The sequence below is a fragment of the Galeopterus variegatus genome, unplaced genomic scaffold (assembly GCF_000696425.1).
Source record: "Galeopterus variegatus unplaced genomic scaffold, G_variegatus-3.0.2 Scaffold3034, whole genome shotgun sequence".
NCBI classification, from domain to species: domain Eukaryota; kingdom Metazoa; phylum Chordata; class Mammalia; order Dermoptera; family Cynocephalidae; genus Galeopterus; species Galeopterus variegatus.
The window spans coordinates 97,792-114,741 of NW_007729145.1; the positions used below are offsets into that span (position 1 = coordinate 97,792).

The window sequence follows — 16,950 nt, forward strand, 5'->3', positions numbered from 1 at the left end:
TGATTGGTATATCCTTATAAGAAGAGAAGAGACACTGTGATACACACAGGGAGAACATCATGTGTTGACAGAGGCATAGATTAGAGTGACATATTTATAAGCCAAGGAATGCCATGGATTGTTGGTAACCGCAGAAGCTAGAAAAGACAAGGAAGGATTCCCACCCAACCCCACCATACACCACAGCCTTTGGAAAAATTTCACATAACAATTTCAGACTTCCGGCCTACAGAACTTTGAGACAATAAATTTCTGTTGCTTTAAGCCACTCAGTTTGTGGTACTTTGTTGCGGCAGCCCTAGGAAACTAATACAGACCCATAACTCTACTTCTAATCCGATGCTACAAGGTTCATTCTAGCCTTTACCTTTTCTGTACTTGTACCTTCTCCAACATTGAGACACCTTACTTCTATTATTCTCGATTTATTTCCTTATCACCATTTATATAATTAATATCCTGATACCGACAATATTTCCTTGGTCCCAGCTCCACAGACGCTATCAGCGCTGGACACGTCAAGAGAAGTAAATAACATGGGCTGGCCAGTTAGCTTAGTTGGTTAGAGCGTGGTGCTGATAACACCAACATCCAGGGTGCAATCCCTGTACTGGCCAGCTGCCAAAAAAAAAAAAAAAGACAGCAAGAATGACCGGTAAATATTTCAAAAAAAATGAAAAGGGAAGAGAAAGAAAGAAAAAAGGAGAGGCACTAAATTTTGGTATTTTGTTGCAATAGCTAACTGATACAAATAATTAAGCATCTTGATTGCTTGAAACAGCACTTGGCTGAGAGGTCTGTTGCATGCAATCAAATGAATTCTTTTTTTTTTTTTTGTCTTTTGTCTTTTTTCCGTGTCCGGCAACGGATCGCAACCCTCAGTGTTGCCCCCGTACCGGACCGGGGACCGGCAACGGGATCGCAAGCCTCGGTGTTGCTCCCGCGCCTCGCTCAGCCAGTGAGCGGGAGCCGGTCTGTATGTGGGATCCGAACCCTCGGACGGGAGCGCCGCCGCGCTTCCCAAGCGGCGCACTATCCAGTGCGCCACCGGGCCGGCCCCCAATCAAATGAATTCTACCTGATCCAGGGCACATTCCTTGCCAAAGAGGGGTGCCCACTTCAGCCAGGCACATACCAATGGCTGAGATGAGTCTCAAGAAAGCTGGGTTATTTCTTCTCTGTTCACAGGAAAGCCAACAGTACCATCAGAAGGGTCTCAATGTGTAAAGTTCCGCTTGGCTTAACTGGTCACTGAGATCTCTTCTGGGACCAGCTAAGTATAGTCTCGGCTCTTATTAAAGGACAGGAGGCAGAGACCAGAATTACCCATACAGATATAACTTACTGAACTCTCTATTTTTAATTGAGGTGAGTTTCACATAACATAAAATTAAATATGTTGCAGTGTGCAAATCAGTGGCATTTAATACATTAACAATATTGTGTAACCATCAGCTATATCTAGTTCCAAAACATTTTCATCACCCCAAAAGGAAAGCCTGTACCCATTAGAAATTACTCCCACGTCCTCTCCTCCTAGCCTCTTGCAATGACTAATCTGGTTTCTGTCTCTACGGATTTACCTATTCTAGTTATTTCATGTAAGAGGAATCACAATATTTGTCTTTTTCTGTCTGCCTCGTTTCACTTGGCATAGTGTTTTTCTGGGTTCATCCATGTTATGGCATGTGACAGAACTTCATTCCTTTTTATGGCTGAGTAATATTCTATTGCAGAAAGAGACCACATTTTATTTATCCTGTCATCAGTTGATGGACACGTGGGTTGTTTCAATCTTTTGCCTATTGTGACTAGTGCTGCTATAAACATTTCTACCAATCTTTTTGACCATGTAACTGAAAGCACACACTTTTGTTTTATTTATTCTTTTTTTTTTTTTTTTCCTTTTTTGTCTTTTTTCGTGACCGGTAACAGGATCGCGACCCTCGGTGTCGCACCCGTACCGCGCTCAACCAGTGAGCGGACCGGTCTCTCTATGAGTCATTTCTGAGTGACAAATATGAAAGAAGATGGAGTTCCTTTCTGAGGGAGAACCATGGAAGTTCATGTACATTAAAATGCACACAATAGAAAAATTAAACACTGTTGTTGGAAAGTAAAAGTTCAAGTACCAGCAATGACCTGAGATGGAAGAAGCTACTTTAAAAAATTGGCATAGATGCTGTCTTCAGTAGATGCTTATTATGGCTGGGCAGACCCAAAATGGGAGGCAGAAGGAGGTGTTGACAATGCTACATGTTTATGTGGAGGTCTGTCTGCGTGGAGTAGAACTCAAGGACTGGATTGGAGAGAAAAGTAATTAGGAAATTTTCGCCAAAACACGGAGTTGCGTTTTGCTTTATAAAATAACATTAATTAATTATTATTATTATTGGTAGTAGTAGTAGTATTACAAACAAAACCTATGTTTATGTGAAATATTATACAAATTGTACAGACACACAAGTAGACACAGAAAGAATAAAGATCACAGATAATGGCACCTCCCAGTAATAACTGCCTTTAACATTTTCTTTGGAGTCTTTCCTATTATATGTATTTATCTGTATCTATTTATATACTTGTTTCCACTTTGGGATTATGATACGCAATCTTCCCTTTAGCCTGCTTTCTTTACTTAAAAACTTGCTGTGAAGATCTTTCAGATAATTAAATATTCCTCCAAAACCTAATTTTAATGGCCATATAGGTTTCCATATAGCTTTAAGTATTATGTAGTCCTACCAGGAAGAAAAGAATGAAGACTAGAATGAGCACTGATGGAGTTTGGATGTGTTGTCCCCTCCAAAACTCATGTGGAAATCTGATCCCCATTGTGGCAGTGCCGGAAGCTGTTTGGGTCATGGGGGTAGATCCCTCCTGAATGGATTAATGCTCTCTCTGGGGGAAAAGGATTAATGAGTGAGTTCTCGCTCTATTAGTTCCCACGAGCGCTGGTTGTTTAATAGACCCTGGCACCTTCTCTCTCTCTCTCTTGCTTCCTCTCGCCATGTGATTTGCTTGTACCTGCTGGCTCCCTGCCATCTTCTGCCATGAGTAGAAGCAGCCTGAGGCCCGTGCCAGATGCAGCTGTCCCAGAATCGTAAGCCAAATAAACCTCTTTCCTTATCAATTACCCTGTCTCAGGTAATTCTGTTATAGCAACACAAAACAGACTATTACAAGCACTAAGAACTAAGTACTACATAGAACTTTGTTCCATGGTCCGTGGTTCTCCACCCTGACTGCATTTTAGAATCATCTAGGGAGCGTTTTGTAAAAACCCTAAATGTCTCAGCTCTCCCCAGATCAATTAATCAGTCTCTGAAGGAGGGGCCTGGGCACTGTAGTTGCTGGAAAGTTCCCCAGGTGATTCTAATGTGCAGGTGGAACTGAGAACCCCTGCCTTGGTTAATGGTGAGCAGTCACCTGGGTGGAGGTAATTATGTAATCCTTAAATCCAGGAGCTGGAACTACCAAATAACTGCTCTCCACCCCTTTTAAGTTACAGAGTCTTAATATGGCAACTGTTCTGATTAGCTATTGCTGAAAAACAACCTGCCCCATGGGATATATCCAAAAGAATTAAAAAAACAGGGTCTCAGAGAGGTATTTGTAAACCCAAGTTTCTAGCAGGTTGTTCACAATAGCCAAAAGAAAGAAGCAACCCAATGTGTATTGATGGATGAGTGGACAAAATGTGGTATATACCTACAATGCAATATTATTCAGCCTTAAAAGAAATTCTGCTATGGGCCGGCCCGTGGCTCACTCGGGAGAGTGCGGTGCTGATAACACCAAGGCCCCGGGTTTGGATCCCATATAGGGATGGCCGGTTCGCTCACTGGCTGAGCATGGTGCTGACAACACCAAGTCAAGGGTTAAGATCCCCTTACCGGTCATCTTAAAAAAAAAAGAAAGAAAGAAATTCTGCTAAAACACGGATGAACCTTGAGGACATTACACTAAATGAAAGAAGCCAGCCATAAAAAGATATTGTGTGTTTTCACCTATATGAGGCATCTGGAATAATCAAATTCATAAAAAAAGAAAGTAGAATGGTGGTTGCCAGTGTTACCAAACCAAGAAAGATCTGTCTTCTGTTGCCCAGACGTCTAAAAAGTCTCTCACACCAAAGTTTGCGATGTTAAAGATTAGCATTTATTTGGATGGCCATTCACGGGAGTCAAGGGAGCTTTAAGATCCCCAGACTCACCGACCACTTAAAGTCACAAGTGTAGTGGATTGAATTATGTTTCCCTCAAACTCCCTGAAGATTGAACTGTGTCCCCAAGGTTTTATGTAATAGAAACTTAGCCCCCTTTTATGGTAATTGAAAGGTGGAGCCTTAAAGAAGTGATTGGATTGTAGGACTGTGCAGTAGTGAATGGATAAAAAATGGTGGTTGGGGCGTGGTTCTGAGGGCTTTAAAAGAAGAGGAGAGTCTGTCTCTCTCTCTCTCTCTGCTCTCTCTGCTTCCACCATCTTGCAATGTGAGACCCCTGGGTCACTGTCGCCACTACCAAGACCCTTACCAGATGTGTTCCCTGGACTTTGGATTTCCCAGCCTCAGAAACTGTAAGCAATAAATTCTCTTTTTCTTTATAAATCACTCAGTTTCAGGTATTTTGTTATAAGCAACATAAATGGACTAATACAACAAACATTTATAGAGCAAAATCATGAATGGGGGCTCTGGGAGTCCTGTGTGAATCTGATTGGTCAGTGGCAGGTCAACATAATTATTTCTGACGTCCTGGCTAAGGTCCTCGGCTCCCTCCAATGTGGAAGTGTACAAACTTTAAAGCAGGCTTGTAGTTAACTGTTTGTTACCTGCAAAGACAACTTGAGATTGGTGTTACAGATGTTATTCTAAGCTATAGATATTTATTTAAGGAATAAACATCCTGACCTCCAGATCAAGTCTTAGCCTGCAGAAATTTATGTCTAATCAACCTTAATTTTTTTTTTTTTTGTCTTTTGTCTTTTTCCGTGTCCGGCAACGGATCGCAACCCTCAGGGTTGCCCCCGTACCGGACCGGGGACTGGCAACGGGATTGCAACCCTCGGTGTTGCTCCCGCGCCTCGCTCAGCCAGTGAGCGGGAACTGGTCTGTATGTGGGATCCGAACCCTCGGGCGGGAGCGCCGCCGCGCTTCCCAAGCGGCGCACTATCCAGTGCGCCACTGGGCCGGCCCAACCTTACTCTTATTTTTAACTGAATTTGTTACTCCTAGGAATCCAGTCCATCCTTCCTGGTCAAGCAGATTTTCTTTTGCTATTTTACCCTTCCCTTTAGCCAAGGCCTGCTCTGGCTAGGGTCAAGAGAATAGCTAGTTGGGACTGGGGTCTGTCTCCTGGTTTTACCAGGGGCCAGGGTCGGGGCATGAGGAGTTGTTTAATGGGTACTAAGTACAATTTATTTATTTATTTATTTATTTAATTTTATTATTATTATTATTTTAAAAGATGACCAGTAAAGGGATCTCAACCCTTGACTTGGTGTTGTTACCACCATGCTCTCTGAAGTGAGGTAACCGGCCATCCCTATATAGGGATCTGAACCTGTGGCCTTGGGGTTATGAGCACAACACTCTCCCAAGTGAGCCATGGGCCGGCCCTCTAAATAAAATTTATAGAAGGCCATTGATTTGGACTGAGATCCTGCACTAGGCCCCAAAAGACCAAACCAAAATGGAGTCACTCATGCTAAAATTTCAAGCCCCCAAACCTAAACTAATTGTTTATCTGACCTTTTGAGAAGTTTGGAGAGAGAGATAATAGCCAAATTCTCAAACAGACCAGTTTTGTCAGCATGATAAGGACTTCCCCTTTGTTTTAACCCTTCCTAAGAAAGTAACCTGAGGTAACCTGATGTTAACCCAATCTGCTTTTTTTTTTAATCCATCTTAGGTATTTTTGTATTATTGATACATTATCAGTTTTACTAACAAATACTATCAGCATCCAGATGCAAATTATTTTCTAGCTCCTTTAGTAAGTGAGGTAGGTGTTCCCTAAAGTGCTAAGTTATCAGTCATGGGTTATTTGCTCCTGTTCCTCTTCTGTCATTTCTTGTCGGCAAATTATATCCGTGCTGCTTGCTGCATTTTCTCCAGAGTCAGAGATTTTAAGGGTAAAAGTTTGGGTTTACATAGCATCTTGTGGTTACATCTTTCATAGACAACTGCCCTTGTTTTGGAAGAACTTACTGGAAAATTGACTTTACTTCTGCCATATCTGAACTGTTGGATACAGTAAGCTTTCACCTGAAAGTTCTGGTCTTTTTCCTGCAGCTTTAGGCAGCCAATCTGGTATTACCAAGATGACTGAGAGGTCCTGACTCAAGCCTACAGAAGGAATTCACTTTGCAACTCTGCTTGAGAATGGGCTCCCCCGGGAGCGTGGGCGGCTGAATCTATTTCCACCCTTCCACCATTATTTCATTCCCCAATCCGCTTTCTGTATTATGCTTTTTCTATGTTCCTGCTCAAGCTACCTAATCAAAACTGACTGTTCTGCCATACCCAGTGTAGCACCTCTCTGTTTTTAGATGAAATGCTATCTGGATTCATAAATCACTAATAAAAGCCAATTAGATTGTTAAACTAAATTTGTTGTAATTTTGTCTTTTGACAGTTCCTATAGAGTTTCACTTTTGCAAGATGAAAATGTTTTGGAGATTGACTGCACAATACTTAACACTATTTAACTATACCTAGAAATGGTTAAGATGGTACATTTCATGTTATGTGTATTTTACCACAATTTAAAAACAAAACAATACAAACAAAAAAACCCAAAACTGCCCTGAAACTTAGTGGCTTGAAACAGCAACAATCATTTTATCAATTTTTATCTCTCAAAGTATCTGTGGGTCATGAATTCAGGAAAGATTTTTCATATGACTGCAGACCACTTGGCTAGAACTCAAATAGTGGATGGTTGGAGAGCTAGGGACTGGGTAGGCATCTCTATTTCTTCATGCTGTCTCAGGACTTCTCATGTGGTTTCTCCTTATGGGCTGGTTGGGCCGCCTTTCAGTATGGCAGCCTTAGGGCAATTGGACTGCTTTTCTGGCAGCTTAGAGCTCAAGTTCAATTGTTCCCAAGAACAGAGTGGAAGGGTCTCCCTTTTCCTGACTTAGTTCAGAAGTTAGCAGTGTCCCTTCTGCCACATTCTGTTGGTCAAAACACTCACCAAAGCCAGGCCAGTTTCAAGGGAAGGGAACAGAGACTCCAATCCTCACCCCTCAATGTGAGTAGTGTTTAATTGAGGATTTTTAGGGTTAAATATAGAAATGTTCAAGTGACTCAGACCTCTGAAATTAATATTTTGGGTTAAGGAATTTTTTTTTTTTTTCCTTTTTTGTCTTTTTTCGTGTCCGGCAACGGATCGCAACCCTCAGTGTCGCGCCTGCACCTCGCTCAGCCAGTGAGCGGGAACTGGTCTGTATGTGGGATCCGAACCCTCGGCGGGAGCGCCGCCGCGCTCCCAAGCGGCACACTGTAGCAGTGCGCCACCGGGCTGGCCCCGGGTTAAGGAATTTTTACATATCTGACTTTTTATACGCTGGAAATGTTTAAGAGAATCTGGCCTATTAGTGTTTCCCAGTGAGATATATGATTCTCAAATTTGTGTTTGTGATTAAATTGTACATTTGAGTACCAGCTTTATGTTTGTGATTTTAGGTTGCAACCTCACCAATATGACCACGGTTTTGTCCATACTCAAAGGGGGAGGATAATAAAGGGCATGTACCAGGGGGCAGAAATCTTGGGTACCATCTTAGAATTCTGCCTACACACTCCCTCTCCATGATATATTGCATAGACATAAAACTATTTAGCTAATTCAAGAATTACCATTCTTATACATTTAATTTATTAGATTAATAAGAAAACCTTAACGAATTGGAAAGATTTTCCAGTCGGACAGACTGAAGAATTTAAGAAAATCTAATGTATTTAATTTTATAAATTTAGGTGATAGCTTCAATAGACTGTATGTCCTGGTAGGGTGGGATGGTGTTGGAGTTGGGGCACCAGAGGTAAAGTTTGAAAGAAAGGACATGAGAGTTGGGAATTATAATAATAGTGGTAAATACCACTTATCTGGCACCCATTACAAACCATTCACTTTATAGACATTGCCTTATTTAATTTAGGATAGGAATTATTATCCCTATGTCCAAGATTTGGAAGCTGAGCCAAAATCAAGCATTTTATCCAATCTGGTTTTGGGTTACACTGTCTTCCAACCCCAAACTCCCAGAAACCCTGAATAAATCCCTTGTGTGGGCCAGCCCATGGCTCACTCAGGAGAGTGTGGTGCTGATAATACCAAGGCCACAGGTTCGGCTCACCACTGGGTGAGCATGGTGCTGACAACACCAAGTCAAGGGTTAAGATCCCCTTACTGGTCATTTTTTAAAATAAATAAATAAATAAATAAATCCCTTGTGAATACAATACTTTATAGACTAACTAGCACTCAAAGCTTGTATACATCCATTTAAAAATACACACCAAAATGCAGTTTCAGGGCTTCTTCCTTATGTGTTGGTTTGGGCTTCCTCACAACATGGCAGCCTCAGGGCAATTGGAGTGCTTATTTGGCACCTCAGGGATCCAGCTCAAGTGCAGCATCAATTTAAATTTAATTTCACAAGGGAAAACAGAAATTTCCTCTCCATGTGGACCTCTCCCAGAGTTGTTTTGGCTTTCTGCTAGCATGGAGGCTGTTGTCAAGAGCAAGTGTCTCAAGAAATAAAAATTGAGAGCCGGCCTGTGGCTCACTTGGGAGAGTCTGGTGCTGATAACATCAAGGCCACGGGTTTGGATCCCTATATAGGGATGGCCGGTTAGCTCACTTGGGAGAGCGTGGTGCTGACAACACCAAGTCAAGGGTTAAGACCCCCTTACCGGTTGTCTTTAAAAAAAAAAAAAAGAAATAAAAATTGAAAGGTGCCCATTTCTTAAAACACTAGACCCAGAAATTGGCCCAGCACTCACCTCTACCATATTCTGTTGATCAAGCAGTCAAGGGCAAAGCACATAGATCTTACTTCTCAACAGGAGGAATAGCAAAGAATTTGTGAGTATGTTTTAAACTTCCCACAAGGTGTCTGGGGGTTAGTGCTGAGGGCCAGGGATAGATCCTCAGGGGGGCACCCTCAGGGAGACAGACAGAATGAACTTAAACTCTGAGTCTGGGCAGGTGCAACCATCCCTTCTGCCTGGGGTTCTTTCCCTGCTTTGTCAATTTTAACCTTTACCTACTCTTCAGACCTCAGTTGAAAGTTTTGATTCTCAGAATATCCTTTTCTGACCCCTCTACTGAGTCAGACACGTCATAGTTTCCTCTTCTTTTCCTTCTCAGCACCTTTGAAAGTTTATATTTGTATTAATGTCACTGTTTTCTTTTTCCGGTGGCTGGCTGTTATGGGGATCTGAACCCTTGACCTTGGAGCTATAACACCATGCTCTAATCAGCCAGCCCCTCACTTTTTTCTTAGTGTTCCTCTCTCTCACTGGGCTGTGACTTCCCCTAAAGCAGAGCATGTCCATTTTTATCATTATTGTATCCCCAAGGCAGGACACAAAGTTGAACACATAGTAAATATCAGTTGAATAATTAAATTAGTGAATTATTCTTTCACTATTGAAGTACTGCCTCTCTCCCCACTGCACTGTCAGCTGCACACAGGGTAGATCCATGTTTCTTTTGTTCACATTATTTGCACCGGGCATGGTGCATAGTAGACATGGTAACAAGCCTCCAAGATGGCACCCAAATGGTCCTTGCCCCTTGGTATTCATGCCCTTGTATGGTCCCCTCCCACAATCAATAGGGCTGACCAATGTGTGACCAATAGAATACTGCAGAAGTGACAGCTCGCGACTTCCAAGGCTGAGTCATAAAAGACATCAATGCTTCCAGCTTGTTTTCTCGGATCACTTGCTCTGGGGGAAGCCACCTGCCATTACGTGAGAACACTCAAGAAGCCATGTTGGGAAGACATTCAAGCAACCTTGTGAAGAGACCCACATAGAGAGGAATTGAAGTCCCCAGCCAACAGCCAAAACATACTTGCCAGTCATGTGAGTGAGTCACCTTGGAAGGGCATCCTCCAGCTCAAGTCATCAGATAACCTCAGCCCCAGCTGATACTTGACTACGGGCTCATGAGAGACCAGAACTGCTCAGCCAATCTGTTGCTGAATTTCTGACAAACAGAAACTATAAGAGATAATAAATGTTTATTATTGTTTCAAGTCCCTACATTTTCACATAATTTTGTTCCATAGTAATAAACAATTCAGTAGGCATTGGCCAAATAGGTTTTGAATGAAACTGTGACATTGGATGAATTGTTACCTTTTTCTTTTTCTTTTTTTTTCAAAAGATGACCGGTAAGGGGATCTCAACCCTTGGCTTGGTGTTGTCAGCACCACGCTCAGCCAGTGAGCAAACCGGCCATCCCTATATAGGAGCCGAACCCGTGGCCTTGGTGTTATCAGCACCGCACTCTTTTTTTTTTTAAAAATGAACGGTAAGGGGATCTCAACCCTTGGCTTGGTGTTGTCAGCACCACGCTCAGCCAGTGAGCAAACCGGCCATCCCTATATAGGATCCGAACCCGTGGCCTTGGTGTTATCAGCACTGCACTCTACTGAGTGAGCCACAGGCTGGCCCTGAATTGTTACCTTTTTCTGAGTCTGAATTCTTATCTGTAAAATGGGAAGAAATATATCCAATGTACCTCACGTGGCAAGATCAGAGTAGGAGTTTGCTATACTACCAGCAGTATAACCTCCTGATGAATCATTGGGCCACACAGCGTGGTTTTGAATCCTGGCTTTGCTACTTCGAAGGTATAAGACTTTGTTCAGACTACTAATAACTTTTCTTTTTTTTCTAAAAAGATGACCAGTAAGGGGATCTTAACCCTTGACTTGGTGTTGTCAGCACCACGCTCTCCCAAGTGAGCAAACCGGCCATCTCTACGTAGGGATCCAAACCTGTGGCCTTGGTGTTATCAGCACCACACTCTCCCAAGTGAGCCATGGGCTGGCCCTCTAATAACTTTTATGGACCTCAGACTCTTCAGCTATGAAATGAGAATATTAAAGAACCTACCCAATCTTTACACATATTATAAAATAATCCAAGCTCACTCAAACTCCATGAAGTGGGCTGGCCTGGTAGCTCAGTTGGTTAGTGCACAGTGTTTTAAACCACAGTCAAACTTCATGAGATGGCAGCTGTTTTCCTTTCTTGTTCACTGCTTTATCCCTAGCACAGAGATCAGTCGCTAACATATAAGAAGCGCTCAAAAAGTAACAAATAAAAAGGTGCCTTGCCTAAGGAAAATACTTATTAACTATCATTAGCCTACAAGGGCCTACATGATTCCCCACCTACTTCATCTATGATCTCATCACTTGCTCACTCTCATTCGGCAACCACCCTGTTCTCTCCACAGTTCTCAATTATGCCAGCACACACTGTAACAGGCTGAGCAGAAGTGACTCTGATGGCAGAGGTAAGGTCTGGGGGGGCCCAATAGTTGGCCTCAACCCACGTAGTCCTCTTACTAGGTTCTTGACTCTGCCACAGGAAAGAATTCAAGGGCAGAGTCACAGTAGAAAGTGAGAACAAGTTTAATATAATAGATAAGAAATGCAGGTTCCACAGAGAGAGTGGTGTAGCTCCAGAGACTGAGCAGGGCCCACACCAAGCTTAACACAAAAGTAAGTTCAGTACAGACATTAAGTCTAACACAAAAGCAAGAAAACACACTTAAAGCTCTGTACAGAGGGCAGGCTGGCTCAAGAGAATGAGCTGCTGCTTGCTGAAAGCAAGTTTGATACAAAATAAAATACACACACCTCAGCCAGCAAGTGCAGGTACCCTCCAAGAGAGTGAGCAGCAACCCTGCCATCTGCTGGGATTTGGCTTTTATAGTTTCTCTATCTAATGAATATTCAATTAAGGGGGGGGGGCGTTTCCCAGTTATGTAACATTTAGTCTTGCACATGCTCAGCTGGTCTCTTCCTAGAGCATGTTCATTGGTCAGACCCTATCACACGCACCAGGCATTATTCAAGAATATTCTGTGCTCTATTGAGCATGCCCAGTCACTGGATCTGCATAAACCAGCCCCTTGTGATCTCATCTTCCCCTGTTGGTGCTGAAAATAGGTCTATCTGGCAACAATAACCTTCCTTGAGAGGAGAAGCCAGAGGATGGGTACTGAGACTTCAGGGAGTGGCTGGGAACCCAAACCCAAGGACACTGAGCACCTCCTGTATCAACTCCATTTTGTTAAACTTCTAAATTACAAGGTTTTTTTTCTTACTCTTGTAACGGGAATCGCATAGCTTGCAGCTATATATTAGAATATAATGATTCTTTTTTTTTTTTTTTGTCTTTTTTCGTGTCCGGGAACGGATCACAACCCTCAGTGTCGCCCCCGCACCGGACCGGGACCAGCAACGGGATCGCAACCCTCGGTGTTGCTCCCGCGCCTCGTTCAGCCAGTGAGCAGGAACCGGTCTGCATGTGGGATCCGAACCCTCGGCGGGAGCGCTGCCGCGCTTCCCAAGCGGCGCACTGTAGCAGTGCGCCACCGGGCCGGCCCCAATATAATGATTCTTGTTCATATGATTGCTAGAACATAATGACTTTTGCTCATATTGTACACAGAATAATTATAGAAGAAATTATTAACCCAGGTGGCCATTCTTTACTAGCTTACTAACTAGATCTTTTTGAGGTTAACCAGAACTGAATCCATGACTTGACTTCATGGAGGATGGTGACCATGAATCAACTCCCCTACCACCTGTCCCTATAAAACCCTCTGACAAGTCTGGGAAAAGTGGAGATGGTCTTTGAGACATAAATCCACCATTTCCCAAGACTGCTGGCTTCCTGATTAAAGGCTATCTTTCCTTACACCAACAGTTCTCTCTGAATTATTGGCTATAGAGAGGCAAGCAAACGGACCTTTGGAATTTTGGTAACGACACATTTCAGGGGCTTTGCACTTACTGTCCTCTGCTCCCCCATGCTCCATCTCCCAGTTATCCACATGGCTTGTTCCCTTGGTGCCCTCGGATCTCTGTTCAATGCCACTGTCTCTGAGAAGGCTTCCCTGAGCACCTCATCACTCTGTAGCACCATATCCTGCTTTATTTTTCCAAAGCATTTATCATCGTCTGATTTATATTTATTTCTCTTTGGGTTTTCCTCCATAGAACGTAAACTCCATGAGGGCAAGGCTTTGTCTATTTTATTCACCACTCAATTTCACAACATCTCCAATGCCAGGGATCAGTAGGCGCCCCATAAACATTTGCAGAATTAAATATCCTCATAAATGACCACGTGGGCATCCCGGTGGGGACTTAAGCTGCGCCATTTTTTCGGCCAAGATTGCTACGAGCCTCCCTTCCTTGACTGACAGTCCCTGGCCAACCTTTGAGGCTTGTAGAGTCCACGTGGTCCCAGGCTCCGCGGAGGAAGTGCTGCGCAGGCGCGGCCCCTGGCGCAGGCGCACACGTAGACGCGGCCGGAGCGCTCGGCTGGCGGCGGTTGGAGGCGCGCGGGACCGGCGGGTGGTTGGCGGGAGTGGAACCCGAGCGGAGGCTGCGAGAACCCGCGCCATGGTGGAGAAGGAGGAGGCTGGCGGCGGCATCAGCGAGGAGGAGGCGGCGCAGTATGACCGGCAGATCCGCCTGTGGGGATTGGAGGCCCAGAAACGGTCAGGGCCAGTGCGGCTTGAGGCGCCTGGGGTCTGGAGGGCCGGTCTGGTCTGAGGTGTTTGCGGCCCTGAGGGAAGGGGAAGGTCTGATTTGAAGAGAGGAGGCAGGAATTATGTGCTCGGGGATGGTAGCGTTTCTGAGAGGACTGGAGGGGTTGTTTGGGGATGTTTATGGAAGGTATGGGGAAGTGGGGACGTCCCAGCGTGGTGGGAGGGCCATTGCGAGGGATTGGAGGCCACCGAAGGGGGCCGGTGGGGGAGTCCTGAGGAAGCAGGAGGATTCATACTCAGGTAATCGGGCGACCGAAAGTGGCGATGGTGGGTTTTAGGTCACGGTTGGGGGTTTGGGAGATAAGAGGGGCCGGGAATGCATGGAAAGGGCGAAGCAGGGGCGAAGTTCATTCATTCATAGGTAGTGGGAACCTGTTCTGTGCTGAACTCGGGAGGCTGGCGAACCTAACAGATGTGAGTTTACATTCTTGTGACTCCCCAGGGGCGGGCCAGTTTGAATGAATGTGGGTTTTGAGGAGTTTGGGAGCAAGTTATATCAAGTGGGAGTCTTGAGTGTCTCAGAGAGAGTGGGTGGAGGGTGTGTGTGTCTGGAGGTTCCTACAGGGGTTGCTTTTATCTAGGTATGGGGGTTGTGTCCAGAGCGGACAGGAGACGTAGGTTGGGCTTTGTGGAGTAGATTGGGTATTGAGGAGTAGTTAATTTACCCGAGGGGATGAAGTCTTTGAAAGAGGTGATCGATTTAAACCAAAATTTACTGAGCACCTGCCACAGGCATTATTCTAGGCACTGAGCCTTTATTAGTGAACTAAACAGGTCTTTGCCCACATGGAGTTACATTCTGGTGGGGGAGACGAACATAAAGAAGTAATGTCAAGGGGCCGGCCCGTGGCTCACTCGGTAGAGTGCGGTGCTGATAACACCAAGGCCATGGGTTCGGATCCCATATAGGGATGGCCGGTTTGCTCACTGGGTGAGCGTGGTGCTGACAACACCAAGTCAAGGGTTAAGATCCCCTTACCGGTCATCTTTTAAAAAAAAAAAAAGAAGAAGAAGTAATGTCAAGTAATTCAAGTTCTAGGGAGAAAAAGAGAGCAAAAATATTGATTGTTCAATAAAGAATGGTGAGGTGGGAGAGCTAATTTGATAGGGTGTCCAGGGGAGGGCTCTGAAGAGGTGACATTGAGCCTCAGGCCTGTTTGAAGGGAAAGAGCCATGCAGCCATTTGGAATAACCTTCCTAGCATGGAGAACAGTAGATGCAAAATCCCGGAGGCCCAAGCATGCTTGGCAAATTAGAGAAATAGGGTGGCTGGAACCAAAGGAGTTGAGGAGTAGTCTTTATTCTAAGTGTGCTGGGAAACCTATTGGAGTGTATTCAGCATGGTAATAACACGATTTGATTTGTGTTGTAAAAGGATCCCCCTTGCTGTGTGGAGAATAGGTTAAAGTGGGCAGAAATGGAAGTGTTATGTGATGTGAGAGTACAGAGAGTATAGAATTTATTAGTCTAAGGTGTTGGGGAGGCAGACAGGTCAGGAGAATTTAGTCTGAGGGGGTGGGAGCTTTTCAGAAGTTTTTGGTGAGAGAAGGTGGATGTGGAGGGGTGGAATGGGTGGTACGTCAGACTCATTTCATGTGTGTGGGGTCTTCTGCAATTCGGAGTAGGGGGAATGTCATCATGAAGCATTAACATTGGTGGTCTGAGGGTTGAAGGCACCTGAAATATAAGATAGGGAATTAATTGGTGAGAATCTGCCTGAAGACATAGGTGGGCTTGATTGAGTTAAGGAACTGCTATTTTCTGGAAGGGATGTAAAGAGGATTTAGGTGAGTTGAAGATAACTTTGAAAGCTTGGGGTGTTAGGAAGTCCCAAAGGGTTGGGGAGGGGATCCTAAGTATACTGGAAGGGTTAATTCAAGGGGTTGGGGGAGCAGGTAGTTTTTTTGAGGAGCCGGGGCAAAGTTGATAAGGATTAAACTGGAATGTCGTTTGGAAACTTTCAGAGAGGTAGGAATGATTTATCTGAGGACCTGGTTGGGAGGATAGGGGTTATCTATAATTTGTAATCTCTATATTTGTAGACAGTCTTACAGAGTTTATTTAAGTGTTCTTGTGTGTCCATTTTCTTTGATTTTTTTTTTTTTCTTTTTCTTTTTTTTTGGCGGCCGGCTGATATGGCAATCCTAACCCTTGACCTTGGTGTTACAAGGCTATGCTCTGACTAACTGAGCTAACTGGCTAGCCATATGTCCATTTCCAACTGAGTCTCATAAGAGCTCTCTGGAGTAGGAAGGGCAGTGATGTCCTTCCCTGTATAGACAAGAAAGAGACCCACAAAGCGAATTGACCTGCCTCTAAGGAGGCTCCAGTTAGGATAGGAGAACTCTGGGGGTTGGGGTTCCTTTGTGAAATGAAAGGCCTGAGAATTGGCAGACTGATAAGATGTATAGAATGTGAGACATTTTACAAGACAACTGCCCTGATTCTCTTCCAAAAGTCAATGTCACGGAAAAAACAAATGAAGAGACTGTTGTAGATTAAAAGAGAGTGAGGAGACATAGCCAGATGCAATGTGTGAAGCTTTTGACTGTATCTTGGTTCAAAAAGGGAACTTTTATAAAACAAACCAATATTTTTTAGGTAATAGGGGAAATTTGAATATTCAGTCCTGTTAGATGATATTTGGGAATTATTTTCTAGATGTTATAATGGTATGATTATGGGCCAGCCCGTGGCTCACTCGGGAGAGTGTGGTGCTGATAACACCAAGGCCACGGGTTCGGGTCCTATATAGGGATGGCCGGTTTAGCTCACTGGCTGAGCGTGGTGCACACAACACCAAGCCACTGGCTGAGCGTGGTGCACACAACACCAAGCCAAGGGGTGAGATCCCCTTACCGGTTATCTTTAAAAAAAAAAAAAAAAAAAATGGTATGGTTACGAAGGAGTATGTCTTGTTTTTAGAAATGCATGCTGGTTCTGGAAATCATCAAGTCGAAGGCATACCTGTTCCCCAATGTTCATCGCAGCACTCTTTACAATAGCTAAGAGTTGGGGGGCCGGCCCGGTGGCGCACTGCTACAGTGCGCTGCTTGGGAGCGCAGCGGCGCTCCTGCCGAGGGTTCGGATCCCACATACAGACCGGCTGCTCACTGGCTGAGCGAGGTGC

The 16,950-nt window shown here is 44.3% G+C and overlaps 1 protein-coding gene and 1 pseudogene across 1 annotated transcript in view; one reads left to right on the forward strand and one right to left on the reverse strand.

The window, feature by feature from the left end:
- Positions 1 to 6,032: 6,032 nt before the first annotated feature.
- On the reverse strand, positions 6,033 to 13,673 carry LOC103599631 (annotated as a pseudogene).
- SAE1 (SUMO1 activating enzyme subunit 1) overlaps positions 13,628 to 16,950 on the forward strand; it is a 70,352-nt gene continuing 67,029 nt past the window's right edge. The window contains exon 1 of the mRNA XM_008583776.1: positions 13,628 to 13,769. Coding sequence (XP_008581998.1) covers positions 13,672 to 13,769 — 98 coding nt within the window. The 5' untranslated portion in view covers positions 13,628 to 13,671. The remainder of the gene's footprint in view (positions 13,770 to 16,950) is intronic.